The sequence below is a fragment of the Calonectris borealis genome, chromosome 3 (genome assembly GCF_964195595.1).
Source record: "Calonectris borealis chromosome 3, bCalBor7.hap1.2, whole genome shotgun sequence".
Taxonomy (NCBI): domain Eukaryota; kingdom Metazoa; phylum Chordata; class Aves; order Procellariiformes; family Procellariidae; genus Calonectris; species Calonectris borealis.
The window spans coordinates 21,032,947-21,051,701 of NC_134314.1; the positions used below are offsets into that span (position 1 = coordinate 21,032,947).

Sequence of the window (18,755 nt, forward strand, 5' to 3'; positions counted from 1 at the left end):
TGATTTCCATTGCCAGTTATGCGCTTTCCAGGGGAGTGGAATACCAAGCAATGTCTTAGATTCTCACTATAAAATGTTGTGTAGAAAAGCATAAAACCATGAAAAAAAGATGAAAGGTGACCAAAAATGGCAATGACAACAATTTATTTCTACCTTTGACCAATAATTTGTTTCTAAAAAGTCATGCAGCTATACTTAGATGTCAAATACAAAAATTAAACAACAGTTCAAAACAAAACAGATGTATTTGTTCTCCTACTGTGTTCTTCTCCAGTTCCCAGACTATTGTGGCAAAGGGGATTGTTTTGGGGCATTACTAGATGAAAACTTTTGCAAGTATATAGTGTTTTTAACTGAACAAAGATTGGTGTGGGGTGGGATTAATGTTCTGGCTTTAATGTGACAAAATTCAATTTTGCATCATCTCCAGTGGCCAAAAATTTTCACAGTTTCACATCTACTGATGCCCTTTAGCCTTGATGGTTTTAGCTCAGAGCTGCCTGAAGTGTCATCTTTACCTCTTACAATGTTCTAAGAAGGTTATAATAAGAGGAAGAAACGCAATTCTGGGGATTGCTGGGGCTAAGCCTACTCACATCTTTGAAAAGAAAGATCAGGATTTTGAGAAAATAACATTTAATGATAATGGCATTGAAGAAGCTATAGTGAGGTTAATATACATCCCAAAGAGAAGGAACAGAAATCAAGAAGGCAAGAGACATCCACTCAATAAATATCCTGTCTGCTTAAATCCCATTGAACTGATATGCAAGTTTCTAAAATCTGCCTGAGCCCCAGGCTGTGACCCACTCCTGTTTTCCAGGATGCAGCCTCTGTTAGGCACCTAAATGAAACAAGTTCCTCCGTAACTATCCAGCCATTTCCCTGGGCACTACACACACTCTGACATTCCAGTTCTGAGGAAAAATTTGCGCGCCTTCTCTCAGAGCTCTCTATGGAGAATTTAAATAGACAGTTCCTGAACCCCCGCGGCACCAGGGGAAGCGCCAAAATAAACCTGGTATGGTCAGAACTACAACAAACAGTGCTTCCCTTTTGCCCTAGGTTTTAGACACTGTCCAAACTGATGGAGATTGAACTCCTCTTTCTGCCCTGACTGTGATGATGTGGGATATTTTCCATGAAAATATGTCCCACCTTTCCTCTTGATTCTGAGCAGCTGGGTCCTGACCAAAAGGAGGACTCACAGGAGAAGAGGCAGGACGGTCATTTGTCAGCAAGCTAAGGTGACCTGGCGGCAAGGATTTCCACATATTTATAGGTTTTACATTGAAGCATCTTTAGATAGAAACAAATATAGTCCAAAGAGAAAACACCAGAAGCTTAAGCCTCCTCTTTTCCCAGGTTTAGGGCTCTTAAACTAGTGAAGATTTGGACTTTTGCTTGCCTGCTGTGTATCAGAGTTAGTTTCGTGCAGCCAGCTGCACAGGGGGGCTCACCTTCTAGAAGAGGATGCTCTTCCCCAGGATATGCCACGCGACCATCCTCCTGGGATCTGGAGGATGTAGGACTCTTCCCCCTCTAGCCTGCAGCATAGGTGTTGGTGTCTGGAAACTATATCCCATTAGGACTACTACCTCATACCCACTCCCAAATGAGGAGGGTTGGAATCTGTCTAGATGAAGGTACTTAAAATTTACTCACTATTTCTTGATAGTGTTAATGGAGGGAGGTGTTTAATTCAGGCACACTGGATTAGACTTTGAAGACACCTATAGTCCCTACAGAGAGAGAGAGGTGTCTGTGTTATGCAGTGAGGGTCTCCCTTAGCAGGTTTTCCATGATGAATACCATCTTTTGTGACTGTGTGTGTTCCTTAGATATGTGTGCGCCAGGCAGACCGAGTCAGTCTTCCTGTGAAAGTAGCAGTTTAAGTTACTGGGTTGCATAGCTGCTGGGATGCAATTAAATCAGACCAAGATCAAGAGCATGCAGACACCACAAAGAGCACATCTGTAGTTCTTAACGCTGAGAAACCCCCTATTTTTCAGTGGTCTGTCAACGGAATATGAAGCATTATTAGAGTGGAAGGAAATGATAAAGATCCTCAGTGTTTTGTAATTGGGATAAAAGGAACAAAAATATAATGTAAAAGAGGAAGTTATGAGTAGATTTGCAGAAAGGACTAGAAAGAACAGTTTAAATGTCCCAAAACTAGTTAATCACAGGAGGAAGACTAAAAACCAATGTAGCTTGAGTACCATTTATAATCACACAATTAAAAAGTTCAAAGAGGAAGTTCTTTAAACAAAAAGTGATTGTGTGTGCAATCACTCTGTGTAGGAGGTTATAGGGGTTACACAAGGGTGGTCACATTCAACAAACACAGATTATATCACCTTTGAGAAGCAGGTGGCTACTCTGGTAGAAGGCCAGAACTCTGAAATGCTGTTTATGTTACAATGCATTAAAATGATCAACAAGGAAGTGGCACTCAACTTTGAAAAGTTTGACTTCCTTCACTGACAAAGGATTTTGTTTATTGTTTGATTTTTTCCAATGTGAGAACACTTCCAACACTGACCATGAAAACTGTTGGTTTTGGTTGTGTTGGGGAGCTTGCTTCCCCATTTACCCAGCCTTGTAGCATATAATGGAGCATAGCAGTGGAGAATTTAAGAGCAATTCATAATTTATAATAAAAACAACAGTGTTAAGAATGTGGTCATATTTTCATTATTTAAATAGCATTGAAACATATCTTAATTGTACACAATCAAGACCTTATTGAATATTATAAAATTATGAAGCATTGCTTTATTCCTGATTGTTCTATTGATAACTAACAGATAGGATAAGATTGCTGGGTTTTAAACTATATTCATCTGCCTTAGAAAAGAATGTAACATGCAGAAGAGAGAAAGGAATGAAAAGGAAAAACACACATTTGTATCAGTTCTGTAACTGTTATGCTGGCATGTACATGGGACACTTTCAGGCAAATAATAGTTAATTGTTTGCAGTTTCACAGATTTTGTAAGTGTGTGTCCTCCCCCTTGGTCATTATTGCCTAAGCAGCATTTTAGTTTGAAAACATGCATTTTGAGAACAGCAACTAATCATGGTGTAGAACTAGAATATACGACTAAATGACATGAGTTATATAATCTGACCTACAGAAATCTGCAGGATAGTGTAATAATTTGCATTTTTTATTTTTTGCACAGTGTTTATGGCTGTCCTTTGGCAAAAAAACGAAAAACACAAGATAAGCAACCTCAAGAACCAGCCCCCAAAAGAAAACCCTTTGTGGTTAAAGCAGACAACTCTTCGGTAGATGAGTGCTATGAAACTGATGGAACAGAGGAGATGGATGAAAAGGAAGAGGAAGAAGAGGAAGAGGATGAAGAAGAGGAGGAATATTCTGATGATAATGAGGAGCAAGGTGATGAGGAGGAGGATGATGAGGAGATAGATCGAGAAGAAGAAGAGGAGATCGAAGAGGAAGAAGAGGAGGATGAAGAGGAAGGTGAAGATGTGGAGGATGAAGAGGAGGAGGAAGAAGAGGAGGAGGAAGAAGAGGAGGAGGAGGAAGAACGTGGTAATAATCAGAGTATTAGTAAAAAGTAAACAATGTGTGTTTTTTGGGTTAATCTTCTAGTGTGGTGTGTGAGGATTTAGCTGTGCGGTTCTCATTAAAGCTAATGGAAGTCATGCAGTTAAATCTCTCTGCTCCACACTGAAAATATACCCCACTGTGTTCTCTTAACATTTATTTTAATAAGTCTGTCTTCCAAATATTTTTTAATGCACCAGCACTCACATTTCAAACAAGGAGGGTGGAGGTGTGTTTGTGCTAAAAATGCTTGCATAAAGTATAATTCTAGTAGTGGATTAATGCATGCAGTTACCAGAAGAATATTCACGAAGGTACAAGCAAAGCATCAGCTACAGCTGGGTGCCTGTAGTGATCATGTGCAAGTGTATTTGCTAGATCTGCTTATATAATGTCAATAGTTGCCCACATAAATGCTGTCACAAGTTTGCAGATAATTCTTGTGAGCAAAAATGGGCCTCTTCCCTTTGAAAATTTTGCCCCATACTTCCCCAAGAAACTATTCAGAATGAACTGTTATAATATACTTTGGTTCTTTGAGACTTGAATGCTGTGTCCTTTAGTTGATTCTATTAAAAATAGAGAGAGAGTGAGAAGTTTACATAGATAAAGTCCTTCTAAAATTTATATATTTTGGTTATCATACCATGACATAAATGCCTTTTAGACATACAGGTCACTGATAGTAACCAAATTAATGTAGTAACGATGTGATTAACCTATTCACCTTTCTCTTTTTTGGGATATTGGACTCTATATAACCAGTATTTTCAAAATATGTAATCAGTGTTCATTTACTCAAGAGTCCATATGCTGATGACAGACATCATAATGCACTGGGGTGAAATGAAAGAATCATGCAAAAATTAATGAGCTATCTAAAAAGTATTTTGTTCCCATTTCCAGGGAACACGTTTTTGGTTGGGTAGATTCACCTTTCTAACCAATAAAAATATAAGAAAAGCTTTCAGCACTCCTCAGTTGGATTCCTCTTAGGAACCAGGTATGAAAGTTGTATGACTTTTGTTTCAGCATTCTGTAAGGTCAGATCTTAAATCTTATAGAAAGACTTTGGAAGTATTCTTTCCATTTGGGCAAGATGGTGGCCAGCTGGGTGGCTATAAGCATTTTCTCAGATATCTGAATCTGTGGCTTTTCCTCAATTGCTTAAATTTCCCAACAAAATTGGTAGAGCATAAATGGCCAATCTTAAAAGTTTCATGAGTTTGATGCAACAGGGAAGCCATTTCCTTTTGCAGGGAACTCCGCTGTTTCAGAACCTGGAAGAGAAGCTGTGTTAGATCAGGCTGATGTGCAACTGCTATTGCTATGCTGATGGGCAAGTGCAGGATGTCTAGCAGTTTCTTTAAGAGACAATGGTGACTGAATTTGTTGGTGCTTAGGTTACGGTGCAACTGCTGCTGTGATTTCAGCTGACACGAAAAACTTCGAATCTACGCTATCAAAAATGATAAAAGGAAAAAAAACTAGGCAAAACTCAAGAGCTCAAAAAAGTTGCTTCTGGCAAGCCAGCAGGCTTGATACTCAGTTTACTTTTACTATCACAATGAAACACAGTGGTTTACTTATTCCAATATAGTTACACATGCAGTTAGCTGTCCTAATGAATCTACACAGGCTGACATTGCTTTTTGACTGCTTTCCTTCCACATGTAGTAGGCTGTGGTTAAGAACTGCAAAAATTTTACAGAGATACCTGTATTAGCTTCTCTGCATAGTACATGGAATTAAAACTTACATAGGTCAAGTTTTTCTTAGGATCCCATGTTATTCCAGTAATCACACATATGTACATTAATAAATACATCTATGTTCTATGTCAAATATTAGTCATTAAGAAAAAATCCTCATAAAATGGGGAAAGTGGTAACAATTTTATAAGAAAAATATTTCATGATCTTTTGAGAATCACTATGCAACAATCCCAGTTAGAGCACAGCTGATTTACAAGAAAGTTACTAGCAATTAATGAGGAAGGTAGTATGGAGTTCCTTATGTCTATACCAAGGAGTGGAGAGTGATAACAGTTTGCTCTTCGTGACGTTTAGAAGCTAATCAATAAATCAGATTTTTTTAGATAGTCTATTTCCTGTTGATTTTGATGGGGATCCTGGCTTTTCACTTTCTTCCACTCATAACATAAGCAGCTGTTGTGGAATTTGGACTGTTGATTTTCCAGGGAAGCAAAGTACAATCAAAGTTAGGTGTTCTAAAACTATATGGTCTGAATATGGCACTTGCCTTTATCTATTGACTGTATGTGAAAATTAGTTCTGTCAGCTCTGAATTTAGTTGTCTCAATCACTCGCTGCTCACTACAATGTAGATACTGTAGTAAACCACCATCCACCTTTTAAGGCACCTTAGCAGGAAGTCTGAATGTGTCTTAGTGTTCTTATCCCTAGAAACAAAATGCAGAATTAGCCACTGGACACCAGGATGCCTGCACAGTTCTCATAAAAGTTTCTGTCACTTGTGCCATAGATTATAGCAGTTCAGAAAATTTCCGTAAGTAACTATAGTCTATGTGGGCAAAACAGTTAAAATCATAAGTATCGGTATTCCATCAGCAAGTATAGGACTACAGAGCCAGCAATTAGTGGGGGGGGGGAAGAGAAGAGAGGAGGAAGGTATTTTACTGTTTCTTAAACCAAATTCAGTTTTCTGTTAGAAAAGGGTAAATCCTGGGAAACTCAAGTGCCTCACTGGCATCTCATTGCCCATACTTTTTGTTAAAAGAAAGTGGATTTTGGATGGAATTCTCAGAGGATATAGATAATATACAGGTAATATAAGTATACAGTTCGTACTGAAAATACTTGGACATTCACTGAAACCATCTCAGCCTTTTTGAAAATCACATCTTTCTGGCCTCATCATTGATAAACTAAAGGACTTGGAAAATACAGATGTATCATAAAGAAACACTTACAAATCTCAAAATACTAATTTAAAATAAAAAGGAAAAAACCCAAACTTTTTCAGATGAGTCCCAAATTCTGTGCTCGTATTTCTGTACACAATCCACTGAACCAAAATTAATGCTTAAAATTCCCCAGCAATGGCTGGCATATCCTCTTTAATTTCCATTAAATGTACTGAATCTCTTCGAAGAACAGATATCTATCAATCTATCTATGAATAGACTTGAGAAGCCCTTATGTTCAGCACCACCACTGAAGGAAAGATGAATCTTTCCAATTTCCCTTATATCCCAGAAAGAAAGGGCAGATAGATGACCTGTGTTATGATAATCTAAGCTGTAAATTGCAATACAAATGGGAAAGAGCAAGAGAAAAGGCTGCTTTTGGCAGCCTTTCTCTGTGATGGCAACTGCCGAGACCCTTTGGACTGAAATCTGAAAGGTGCATTTGATTTGCGAGGCAAACCGAAGTACTTTCTCCTAAGAGCTCACTTCAGGTATTTGGGTCCCAAAGACTGTTTCACAAAGCTTTTCTATTATAGAAAGATATCTCCATTGGAGGAGCTCCCGGAACAAATGTTCCAAGGCACCATTTAGCCCATTTCACATGAAGACATTCAAGATGGCTTGTACTCCAGGTATTTCATAATCTGCCAGGGGCAGGAGTCAGGCTGATTCTAGACCTAAGGAAATTTGATATATCAATCAAATCCATTTTACAGATGATGCTACAAAAACTATTGCAGTTTCCCAAGAGGTGAATTGTTAGGATGTATAAATCTTTTAGACACCCCCTTATATTTTCTGATAAACTCAAGGTAGCTGGCATATACAGTATACCAACATGTGGTACTGCATCTAATTTTTCATGTGCAATATACTGCAAAAATATCTGTAAAACATAGATAGCAGTGTATATTTAAAGGAGACATAATACAGCATTTAAAAATAAATAAAAGCTAGCACATGGACGTAGAGAGAGATGTTCTACCTATTTTCACATTTCTTTAAATTGTAGGATTGTTTTTAAAAGTCTAGTAATATGTTTGGGATTTTTCCTTCACTTGCTGAACTCGATGCAGACACATAGGCCCTCATAATTTGAAATCCACCTGTCGGCTTTATTAAGACTGGTAGTGCCCTCCGCTATCTTCCTGATCCCCTCATCAGATTGCAAGAGGAGATGCAAACACCAATCTAAAGATGAAAGAAGCATGTGTGCTGAGGAAACTGTGGTGGCACACAGCTTTCCAGCTGTGCTTGCCTCTGAAGACACTCTACATCTTCATAAAATAAAGACAACAGATCTATATCAGCAAGGTTGCCTGTCCAGCCTGCTGATCACTAATCATACTAATTTATTTAAACTACTAGCAGGAAAGCGGTCATCTATTTGGTGAACACAGTAGGTGTTCAATATTAATCAGAGCAGAGAGCTAGACTCACGTGTACCTTACAGGCAAAACACCTAATAGAAGAAAATTATAGCTTTAAATTAAGAGGCCAGAAAGCATAATTTAGGACAGTGTACAAGGAAAGAAGTGCATTTTCCAGGGCCAAAGAAGACTAAATAAATACCTGACAGCGCGAAAGGTGAAGCAGATCTTAACCCTCTATTGCTGTGTTGTTTCATCTCCTTCATAAAAGAAGATACCCCATGCTTAGGGTATCTCACCAATAACAATATGAAGAACAGAAAAAAATAAGTGGAGTTGCAGCTGGAAGACATTTATCCTGGCCATTGTGTTGGCTTCCTCAGGATAAGAACTTAAAGTTGCCTTTCTGGCCTAGTTACAAAGTGCTTAAGCCTGGAGTAGTTGGATCAAACTACAGCATAAGAACTTTTATTGATACCTTCTTTTTGCATTGCAGATGCAAGCATGGATTGCAACATGTTCTGCTGTTTAGCTGTTTATATTGTTTCATCTAGAGACATTCAGACTAAACATTTTCTCTGAAAAATTTTGTTGGAAATAATGCAATTAAAAGATTTGGAACAAGTAGTTCGGAGCTGGAAACCTCAGGTTGTAGAGTAGGGTGGGGAAACAGCTAGCCAGTAGATATCTCTAGTTCTTGTGGAAAAAGTTCAGATCTGTTTATTACAGTTGTTACGTGTTTGTGGTTGGTTGGTTGGTTGGTGGATTGCTTAAACATGACTGCGGTGTTAGTTTAGTAAACTTTTGCTTGCTGCTGTGTTCCATGCTCAAGGTGTTTACTGTTTGCTGCTCATAGACAGTATAATTTGTTAAGAGCATTATTTAAACATTATTTTTGAATTCTCTGAAGTGAGATTGGGGCTGATACTGAGCTTGTTTACATCAGGACAAATCAAGAATAACTTTATGTCAATAGAGTTACATTTATGTGAGGTGGTGTTGCATGTGCCATACTTAACTTTTTCTCCCCTTGGAGAACTATTTTAAAAGATTTCCTTCTATGTGAATGATTAACTCAGAAGCTCAGTAGAACTTCCAGGCTGTGTCTAGAAACTTACATGTAACTTTAAGCAGTTAGTAGCCCTCTTCACTTTAACTTCCATGCTTAAATTAGGAATGTACTTAAGTATCCTTCTGATATAGAGGTTTGCATATTTAGCTCCTTTCCTACAAATAAAAGGCTTTAAATGATAATGTGAAATATCTGATCCATCAAGAGCAAATGATTCAATTAGAGCTTTATGCAGTGTAAGTAAATTATTTGCCTTTGATAAGACAGATTGTAGACCTCTGCCATACACAACTTTTGTTGACGTAAGCAGAAGTTCTGCAGAGGACAAGATGTTCAGGGTCTGAACTGGAGGTCTTACTAAGAGCATCATGGAACACATTCAGCACCGCATCTGATTCTAATGATGCTTCATCCTGAATCTATTTTACATGGCATGAGGTTGCTTGCTTGTATTTTTAATTCACTAACCCTTTCCTTCAGTGTTAGCTGAACATGAGATTTTGGGCCCATTGTAATGTCAAATTGTTTCAGGGCTTATGTGTGACCGAACCTTTCTCTAGTCTTGCCAGAGCAGTAGGTCTGGAAAGGAACCATATATCTCAGCAGTGCTGCTTTGGATTCTTGCAGATTGCAATCCTCAAGAAGAGGCTGCATAGAGGTTGCCTTTTCTGTATTTCCATTGTATCCTTCTGTCTGCAGATAAATGCTGAGTGGATCCTTGATCTTGCCTCTTTCATTTATTGTCTGGCAAGATCATACAGTAAAATTAATTCTTTCTGGAATAAGGTGGATTGGAGAAGAAATTCAGAGTGAAAGTGCTGTAGCCTTAGAACTGTATTCCTGTTCTCACTCAGATTCTCTGTAACCAGTCATTACCAATGATCTCCTGGTTTTGGCACAACTGTGCCAAGAAGCTGATTGCTTATGTGTTACGGTGCTTTAAAGAACCAATAGTGAACTCAATTATATAGCAGCTCTTTGCATTCATATTTGCAAACATAATGACCTGATGTTGTTGTAGAAAGTCTCACATCTGGGATATGGCACTATCAGAAACATATTCACAGGTTGTGCAAAACTGAACTCTTCATGTTCTCTCTTTGAATTCCTTTACCTTTCACAGTGCTACTTCAAAGATTGCATTGTCCACACTGTACTGCAGCTTACACAGAGACCACAGACTCCGTATGAGTGCCTCTTGACACTACAGATGTAATGATTCTTAAAAATAAGTTTGGCTTGGTCAGGGTTAGAGTGCAGTTTTCCTCTGTGTTTAGAGTGCAGCTCTAAGGACAAATTTTGATCACCCTATTCATTCAGAATTCCCACCGGGCTTACAGTACTTGTCCTAAAAGAGTGAACACAAATGGCAGCTTTTCACCCTGAAAAGCAAAGAACCTTATTTGGTAGCTGTAGGAGTTAATTTTCCACTATTACGGTTCCTCCAGGAGATAATAAAATGAATTAAAATTTCAGACTGGATTGATCATTTCTTCTGATCCATATCTGTTCTCATGAATCAAATTTGTAGTCCTGGCAAATGCCTCAAGTCACAGAAATTTTCTTTAACTGAACTATATAAACAACACCAGTAACAAAGCATTCTTTTGAAACAAAAGCATTGCTGTATAATGAACACATATATGTAATACTGAATATTTTTTATTATGGAAGCATTTCGTCCTGATTTTACAGCTCTCAAAACAATTCAGTTTTGTTCTTTTGTCACCTGTATCACATATGACATAGTCCTTTTATACCATAAGAGATCCTTCCCCTTCTGTGAATTAATGTATTTTACAGATATTTTTTGAGAAGAGACTGTGGGAGCTACAATTAGTGAGCTGGACAGAAAGGAAGGCCAAGTCATTTAGCAGAAGACAAAGAGGACTAATGCTAGGAAAGAAACCACCTCAAGGGGTTTGGTAGAGGATGTTCAACAGTAATTAGGAAAGGCCACTGATGTGATTATGGACTCAAGCTGGTTTTAGTCACTGTTGTTGAATTATTTGACCCTCAGAATTATTTGGCAGAGAAAGTACTGAAAATAGTCAGTCACTAACATGAAGCGTGTCAAGTATCCATAACACCACAGGTTTTTTTTTAATGTTTTTTTTTTCCCAAGGAATCCATGGTAGATATTATATGCTCTGTGCAGTAAATATTACTGTTTTAACAAAAATTTGTGGTGGCTTTATAGGAGAAAGTTTTGCTAGTTAACAGAATTGACAGCTGAAGACTTAATGGGGTTTTATTAGGTGAACTCATCAATCTGATAGTTCTGTCATCCCAAAAGCTTAATTTTGCAGGCTATACTATTAATAGGAAGCGTAAGTAATAGTCTTGCTGTGACATTAAAGGAACTCCACAGAAGAGCTGAATTTACCATTACAAAAACAAAGCAAGCAAGCAAGCATTTTTTTCCTTAGACATGGATTGCTGACGGTGACAAGGGAAAGACCTGTGTGGCGTGAATACTTCCAGTCACCTAACACAGGAGTGTTTGCAAAACTGCACAGGCCCTCGTCAGGCTAGGATTATGTCTTTACATTTTCCAAAGCGTATGTGGTGAGATTCCTTACTTATCATATACACTTTTAAGGCATGCTATGCAACTGCTTTTCTTCCGGTTTCTTTCGTATAAAATCTATTGTTTTACCAACCACCTCAACTTATCACAGAAGTTCTGTATAAACAAGATGCATCTGCTAAACAGTTTCTTGGACACCCTGTAAAGCACTGGACTGAAGTCTTTACAAAATAACGCTTAGCTGTCTTTTTATTATCTGCAATAAATAAAACATCATTCAACTTTAAAGGCTGGCATCCAACGTAAAGTTAAAAATTGTTTCTATTGCAATATGTTGAATAAAACTTTGCCCTCAGATCATTAAGTGAAATATATTTTTTAAAGTAACAGTAGAAATACAGAATGACAGATAATTATTACCAGACCGTTAAGAATAGGGCTGGAGTTGGACTTACAAAAAGTATACTAATGTTTATATTAGAGTTTTTTTATTATCTAATGAGCGCAGTTTGTGGATGTCCTTCTCTGAAAATACAGCCAGAAGGGGCAACTTTTAAGTCAATAGAAACTGGAATCCTTTCTTGGGAGCCAGGAATCCTCCTACATTTGATGGAGCGGGATAAATGTTTCAGAATAGAATGAAATGGAAATTCTGCCCCTATCTGTAACTCAGGTACCTGATTTGAGTGTGAGAGGTGATGCAGCAGTTCAATGCCACATTTCCTTCCCCAACACAGAAGGTCAGTGGCTAGACCAGAGACTGCTTTGCATAAGCAATGCTCTTACGCATTCTGCTGAAGCTCTATCACACCCTAGAAAAAAAATTCAAGAACTTCAGTAGACCAAAGGGGGTCATTCTTCTGGGAAAGCGGGACATGCTGGGTTCCTGTCTTTGCTCCAAGGACACTCTAACCATCTTACGAATTGACTGCTTAATATTAGGTTGCAAAATCAGTCCTGGGAGCAGGGAACAGACACTACATTTCTCTCTTTTAGGCAAGTGCCCTTGTATGATATGTACAATAAAGACATGAAATACAACATGCACAACAAATAGCATGAAAAAAAAGTGTATAGGTCTTATGCTACTCTTGTGTTTTCTGCTTCCTAGTGGAGCTTGCGTCCAGTCTAGCTTTTATTGTGGTGACTAGCAAACTTTTTTGGGAGATGTGGTATTGAATCCACTCAAACTGGAGAGCTTTTACTCTTAGTCTTCCAATTCTCTAGCAAGTGACCTACTAAACAAGGTATTTTACCTGGGAGACGGGTGGGCGGGGCTGAGCAGGGGAAATGAAGGACGAAACAGGCAGTTCTTCCCTTGGCTATAAATTAAAGCAAGGCAGTAAAAGCAACAGTTTATGGGAAGCCTTCTTTCTTTCAGGTGTGTATTAGACCCATACCTATTGGATTGGGTCTTTCTGGGAACTTATGCATGAAAACACCCAATGTATAGAATCCTTCAATGCTTAAATGGCAGATAGGTGGAGAGCTTCTTAAGGCTGGAACTGTTTTGGTACACACAGAAGCAGAGCCTTGAACAGTTGATCAGTGTTAGAGTTTAGATGTCTCCCAGGTTTAAGCCACAAATGAGCACAGGTGTAGTTGTATCACCAAGAGAAATAGAAATACGACTGTTCCTTTCTATACAACGTGCCACATGAGAAGTCCAATCTGAAAGTGATGTAAAAATTGCTGCTGCTATTCATAAGGTTTTTTTTAAGAGATTTATGTTGAAATGCCCATTAAAGATAAGTATGATTTTAAGAACGAATTTGATTCAATGGCTGGAGGATCTTCTGACACAGAAATGGAAAGAATAAGTTCCAAGTGTAAAAGGGAGTACAGGACTTATGCAGGAAAAAAAAAGAATGCAGAAAGACATAAAGAAATGATTAGGAGGTCAGCATGGGAGTACTGCAGAGAGCAAGTGAAATATGCTGTTAGGATTCCTTCCTGGGACAGCAGGAAATGACAAAGATGTGAAAGCTGCAGTCTAGAATCTGCCTTATGCAGAATCTTTAAAATAACAATTAAAAGGCTTTAAGAAAGAAGGGTAATTTTACTGTATACCTGTATATATACAGCTAAATATACAGCTATATATATACCTGTATATACAGAATCAGGGCTAGACAAAATACCCACACCCACACAGGTGATGCAGCACAGTACAGTTCTTTTCTGTTGTTATATTTTCCCTCCCTAATATATGAGCATTTTCCTACAGTTCATGATGTGATGTAACTTACTGTGTCTTTATATCATACTGATTGAATTTTATATTTATATTATTAAAATAATTATAAAAATATTTATATATTTTTAAGGTCTGGAAGAAATGTCATATGAGGAGCAGCTAAGGACTCTGGGCTTGTCTAGTTTGGAGAGAAGGAGGCTGAGGGGCAACCTCATTGCTCTCTACAGCTTCCTGAGGAGGGGAAGTGGAGAGGGAGGTGCTGACCTCTTCTCCCTGGGGTCCAGTGACAGGACTCATGGGAATGGTCCAAAGCTGCACCAGGGGAGGTTTAGACTGGACATTAGGAAGCATTTCTTTACCAAGAGGGTGGTCAAACACTGGAACAGGCTTCCTAGAGAGGTGGTTGATGCCCCAAGTCTGTCAGTGTTTAAGAGGCATTTGCACAATTAACAACATGCTTTAAGTTTTGGTCAGCCCTGAAGTGGTCAGGCAGTTGGACTAGATGATCATTATAGGTCCCTTCCAACTGAAATAGTCTGTTCTGTTCTATTCTGTATCATTGTCATTAGTAGAATTAGAACTAGACAGAGCACTTTTAAAAACCCAAGCAATAAGTGTTGACTCTCGGATACTTTTTATAATATGGAAAACCAGGATTATTAAACTGGATTTGATCTGTGGAGAAGTGTTGTGGTTTAACCCCAGCCAGCAAAAATAAACGCCACGCAGCCGCTCGATCACCCCCCCCCGGTGGGATGGGGGAGAGAATCGGGAGGGCACAAGTAGGAAAGCTCCCGGGTTGAGATAAAAACAGTTTAATAATTGAAATAAAACTAAGTAGAACAGTAATAATAACAGTGAGAACAACAACAATAACAGAATACACAAAGCAGGCAATGCACAACACAACCGCTCACCGACCGCGTGTCACGAACGGGGGGCGAGCCCCCCACCCCCACCCCACCCCACCCCCACCTGGTTTTTATACTGAGCATGATGTCACATGGTATAGAATACCCCATTGGCCAGCTGGGTCCACCACCCCGGCTGTGCTCCCCCCTCCCGGTGCAAGCATCACCCAGCAACAGCCAAAGCATCAATGGGCCATCAACGCTCCTTTCACACCGAACCCAAAACACAGCACACACCCCAGGCTACTGGGAAGAAAGTTAACCCTCTCCCAGCTGGAACCAGGACAAGAAGATACAGTGACGAGCCAAAATTACTAACTATTTAGAAATGCATAACTAAAAGTAATAGCAATGTATTTATAAAAGAAAGAATAACTGTCCTTTGGCAAATATGTGTTTTGCTTGAAATCTGCAAACTGCACATCACTGAGAAGATAGGCAGTGTGGAAAAAATGTACACAGTTTATCTGAGTCTTAGGAAAGGATTTGATGCAGTTCCATTTAATAAAGTAATTTTGAAGTCATAAAACATAATACAGCACCAGATACAAAGGGACAGAGGGGAAACATTCATGTTGGATAAGTTAATTCCATTGGCTCTTAAAGTAGCTCAGATACTTCAGTGTGCAGAAATTTATTAATGAGACTAGAGCCTAAAAATAATCATACAAAGTACAATTGAAAGTGAACAATACGTTAGGGTGATTTCAGCATGAATCACCTGATGAATACTTGAAGAAAGAAATAAAACCAAAAATAATTTCAGGCAGAAGTAGAGGTATTGACTTTATCTCATGTATATTACTTTTCGCAGTGAACTCGTCAAAACAAGTTCTGAGCTGAACCATACTCAGACTCAGGTTTTAGTTTCGTACAACACAAGATTATCTCTGTATCTATGTGTATGTGTGTGTGTATCTTGGAAAACTGGCTATTGTGGTTATTTGTTTGATTGATCCACTTTATAGTTTGTTGTTCCTGTGAGCCAGTTGGAGTAAGAGTTTCAGCAGAGATGTCGTTCACTGAGATTATGCTGCTCTAGGCAATTTAGGCTGACTACGAAGCCACTGTCATCATAGGTGGCAGATATATCTTTAGTTGGAAATATATACAAATATATGTAAATATATAGGTGGTTACATTTGTCCTGCAAAAGTTTTCTTTTTATGAGACACAAGCTTTCATCATCAGGACAGATATTCCAGTGCAGATCTGAACAGTAGTGGGAAATCCCTTATAGAAAGGAGGAGCTGACAGTTTCTAAAATGGTGGCACTGTGTGTTCTTTAGGTGGACAAGTAGCTAGAACAGCCTCACTGGAAATATCTTTGCAGATGCAGTAGTGACAGAAAAAGCTTTTTTAGATCCGTCACCATAGCATACATTTCCTGCATTTGACAGGTCTCTGGTACTGTAATCTCCTTAGACATTTCCAGTCTCATAGGCCATCTGTACACATAATATAGACGGCAAATAAACAGAAGATAATACAGAGTCTTTGTAGCTAGCTAAGAGCTAGCCGCACCATTGAGTCACCATTTTCTGTTTTTTGAGGTCCACTGTATACACGTTCTTGACTGACTGGAGTAGCATGGTTAAAAGAATAGGTTCCCATTTGCCTTACTCATTCCTTCTGAAGCTACAGTTAACAGTGTGCTTTCCATCAATCCCAACTTACAGATTCTTCCCCATCTCTTCAATCACAGTAATCAAAGACTACATCTATGTAAGTGAATAAAACAGACCATAGTCTGCTCATTTAATGCTGAGTTCAACGGTTGCATGACTTGAGTGTATACAGCTAAGCTTTTACCTTCCAAAGTAGGATCACCACATTCAAAGTCCTTCTTGGGAATGGTCCCTAACCAGCACCTCTGCACTGTGCCTGGACATTGCTGGAAGGATGCTAAGTCACTCAAGTCAAAATCATGCCAGGGCTTCACTAAGAGTTTAGCGGTATGAATAGTCACATGCCACTGCTTGGTCTGGTGGTCTGTCCCTAATTAGTTCATACTAGAATGGCTATAACCAAAGAGGCAAAGCACCCTTTGTATTTACTTTCTCCTTATTCTGTGGAGTATTACTCAGCTTTCCCTGTCATGAAAAGGTGGGGAATGAGGGAAATGTAGATGAAGAAGCTGGATGAGGGGATAAGGAAAAGAGGAACAAATCCCCTAATGAAAAGCTTTACCTTTCAAATGAAGTAAAGTCTGGCACTCGTGCACATAGAAGTCTTTGTCCTTCCAGATCCCTTGGCACTGAACCATTAAGGGAATAGAAAGAGAGACAGGAAGAAGAAATTTCAAGGATATTATATTTAGCAGTTCTCTCATCCTCTAGAACAGTAATGGTGCGTGCCTCTGTCCCCTCTGCCAGTCAGGTCAGATTATTATCAAAGCACAAACAGGCTTCCTTTGATAATCAAACACAACTAAAAATAAGTAATTAAACTTATAATGGAGATCAGACTCATCCAATAAGATATCACTCTCTCCATGTAACTCATGCAGTCACAAGCATCTATCCCATCCAAAGCATCCATACTACCCCATCCACACCAACCTTTCCCTATATAACTTTGTCTCCGTCTGCAACCTAAAGATACCTCCTTTTGGGTAGCTCCTTCATTCCTTCCTCCTTGCAATTCCTACTGTGTCATACTAAAGATATTGTTGAATTTCAGCAAGGAGAAATTTGAAAGTTCTGAGTAAAAGCAATTGGGATAGGATTCATCCCATCAATTTCATTGATAACCAGTCAAGAGAAATAGTCACGTTAGGGAATAATTCAGCCAATCTACTTTAGATACCTAGCTTAGGATGAGATAAATCACATCCCAGGATGCATGTTTTTGTCCATTGCCTATAAATGGAGTCTAGATGTCTAGTTCATATGGAGACATGTTCAATATAGACATCTGCATTGAGTCAGAGATCTGAACTGAAACAAAACCAGTGAAAAGAGATTATGTATCCCTATAGTAATAGTTTCCAATCTGTCTTTCTCAGAGATTTGTATGTGAGAAAGAAAATAGTAGTTTATGAACTGAAAATGTGTTCTTCAGGCTGCATCCTTTGCAAAGCAATGATCATGAAGAGGGGTATAGGTGGGGGTCACTGTCTCCTAAGCAGCCTTTGGAGTAGTCCCATGAGAAGCTCCATATCAAGAGCTGTCTGAGTGGGTGTTATCCCATCAGTGCAGCTGGTCCTCTGCTCCCCTGCTGTCTTCCTGCTGTATCTCAGTGTTTGGAGAATAGCTTTGGCTTCCCCATTGCCTGCTGCCCTGCTGAGCTGTGGAAACCTGAGAGAAAGCAAGAAACTGCCGTACTCCACTGAGTCATTATAAGACTATGAGACAGAATATCTCCCCTCCCTCATATAGACTTCCTGGAGAGAAAAAGTAGGATGAAATGAATACCAGTCATCAGCTAAAGCCGTCTCATTATCTGCCCAGACAGAAGTCAGGTTAAAACAATTAAGAGCTGCCTGAACCTGATTCTGGAAGCATGGACCAGATGGAGATGACTGGCTAAATTGTACTGCCCTTGCAAACCCAGCATATCCACTTCTGATAGCAGATATTCTCAGCAAGTTCCTTCTCAAACCTAACCATATGCCTTCATACCAAATATTGCAGATACTGCAAACCAAACAAGCAGACTTCATACCAACCAGGACCTTATCTACTTAAAGGGATGCCTGTAGGTAACTGAAAAGTATTTTCTGCTTTCTCTGAGGTGGAAAAGAAAAATCCCCAGCATATTCATTGCCTTTTGACTTTTTGGAAATAATGTTTGGCTGTCAGGATGAAAAGACTGGAGATTGTAACCAGAAAGCTGCAGGAAGTGATTATTCCCCTTTATTCATCACTTACACTATGATATGTGGAGCATTAGATCCAGTTTTGGGCTCTTCAGTACAAGAAAGCATTGAAATACTGAAGTCCAGTGGTGAACAACCAAGATCATTAAAGAGCTGGAGCACATAATGTACAAAGAGAGACTGAGAAAAAAGGGTTTGTTCACTGTGAGGAGGAGAAGACTAAGGGGAGCTTACTTATCACAGAATCATAGAATAATAGCATAGTTTGGGTTGGAAGGGACCTTTAAAGGTCATCTAATCCAACTGCCCTGCAATAAGCAGGGACATC

General features: G+C 39.0%; 1 protein-coding gene across 1 annotated transcript in view; it reads left to right on the plus strand.

Annotated features, from left to right (window-relative positions):
- MYT1L (myelin transcription factor 1 like) overlaps nucleotides 1–18,755 on the plus strand; it is a 316,300-nt gene that overhangs the window by 208,989 nt on the left and 88,556 nt on the right. The window contains exon 6 of the mRNA XM_075145121.1: nucleotides 3,189–3,562. Coding sequence (XP_075001222.1) covers nucleotides 3,189–3,562 — 374 coding nt within the window. The remainder of the gene's footprint in view (nucleotides 1–3,188; nucleotides 3,563–18,755) is intronic.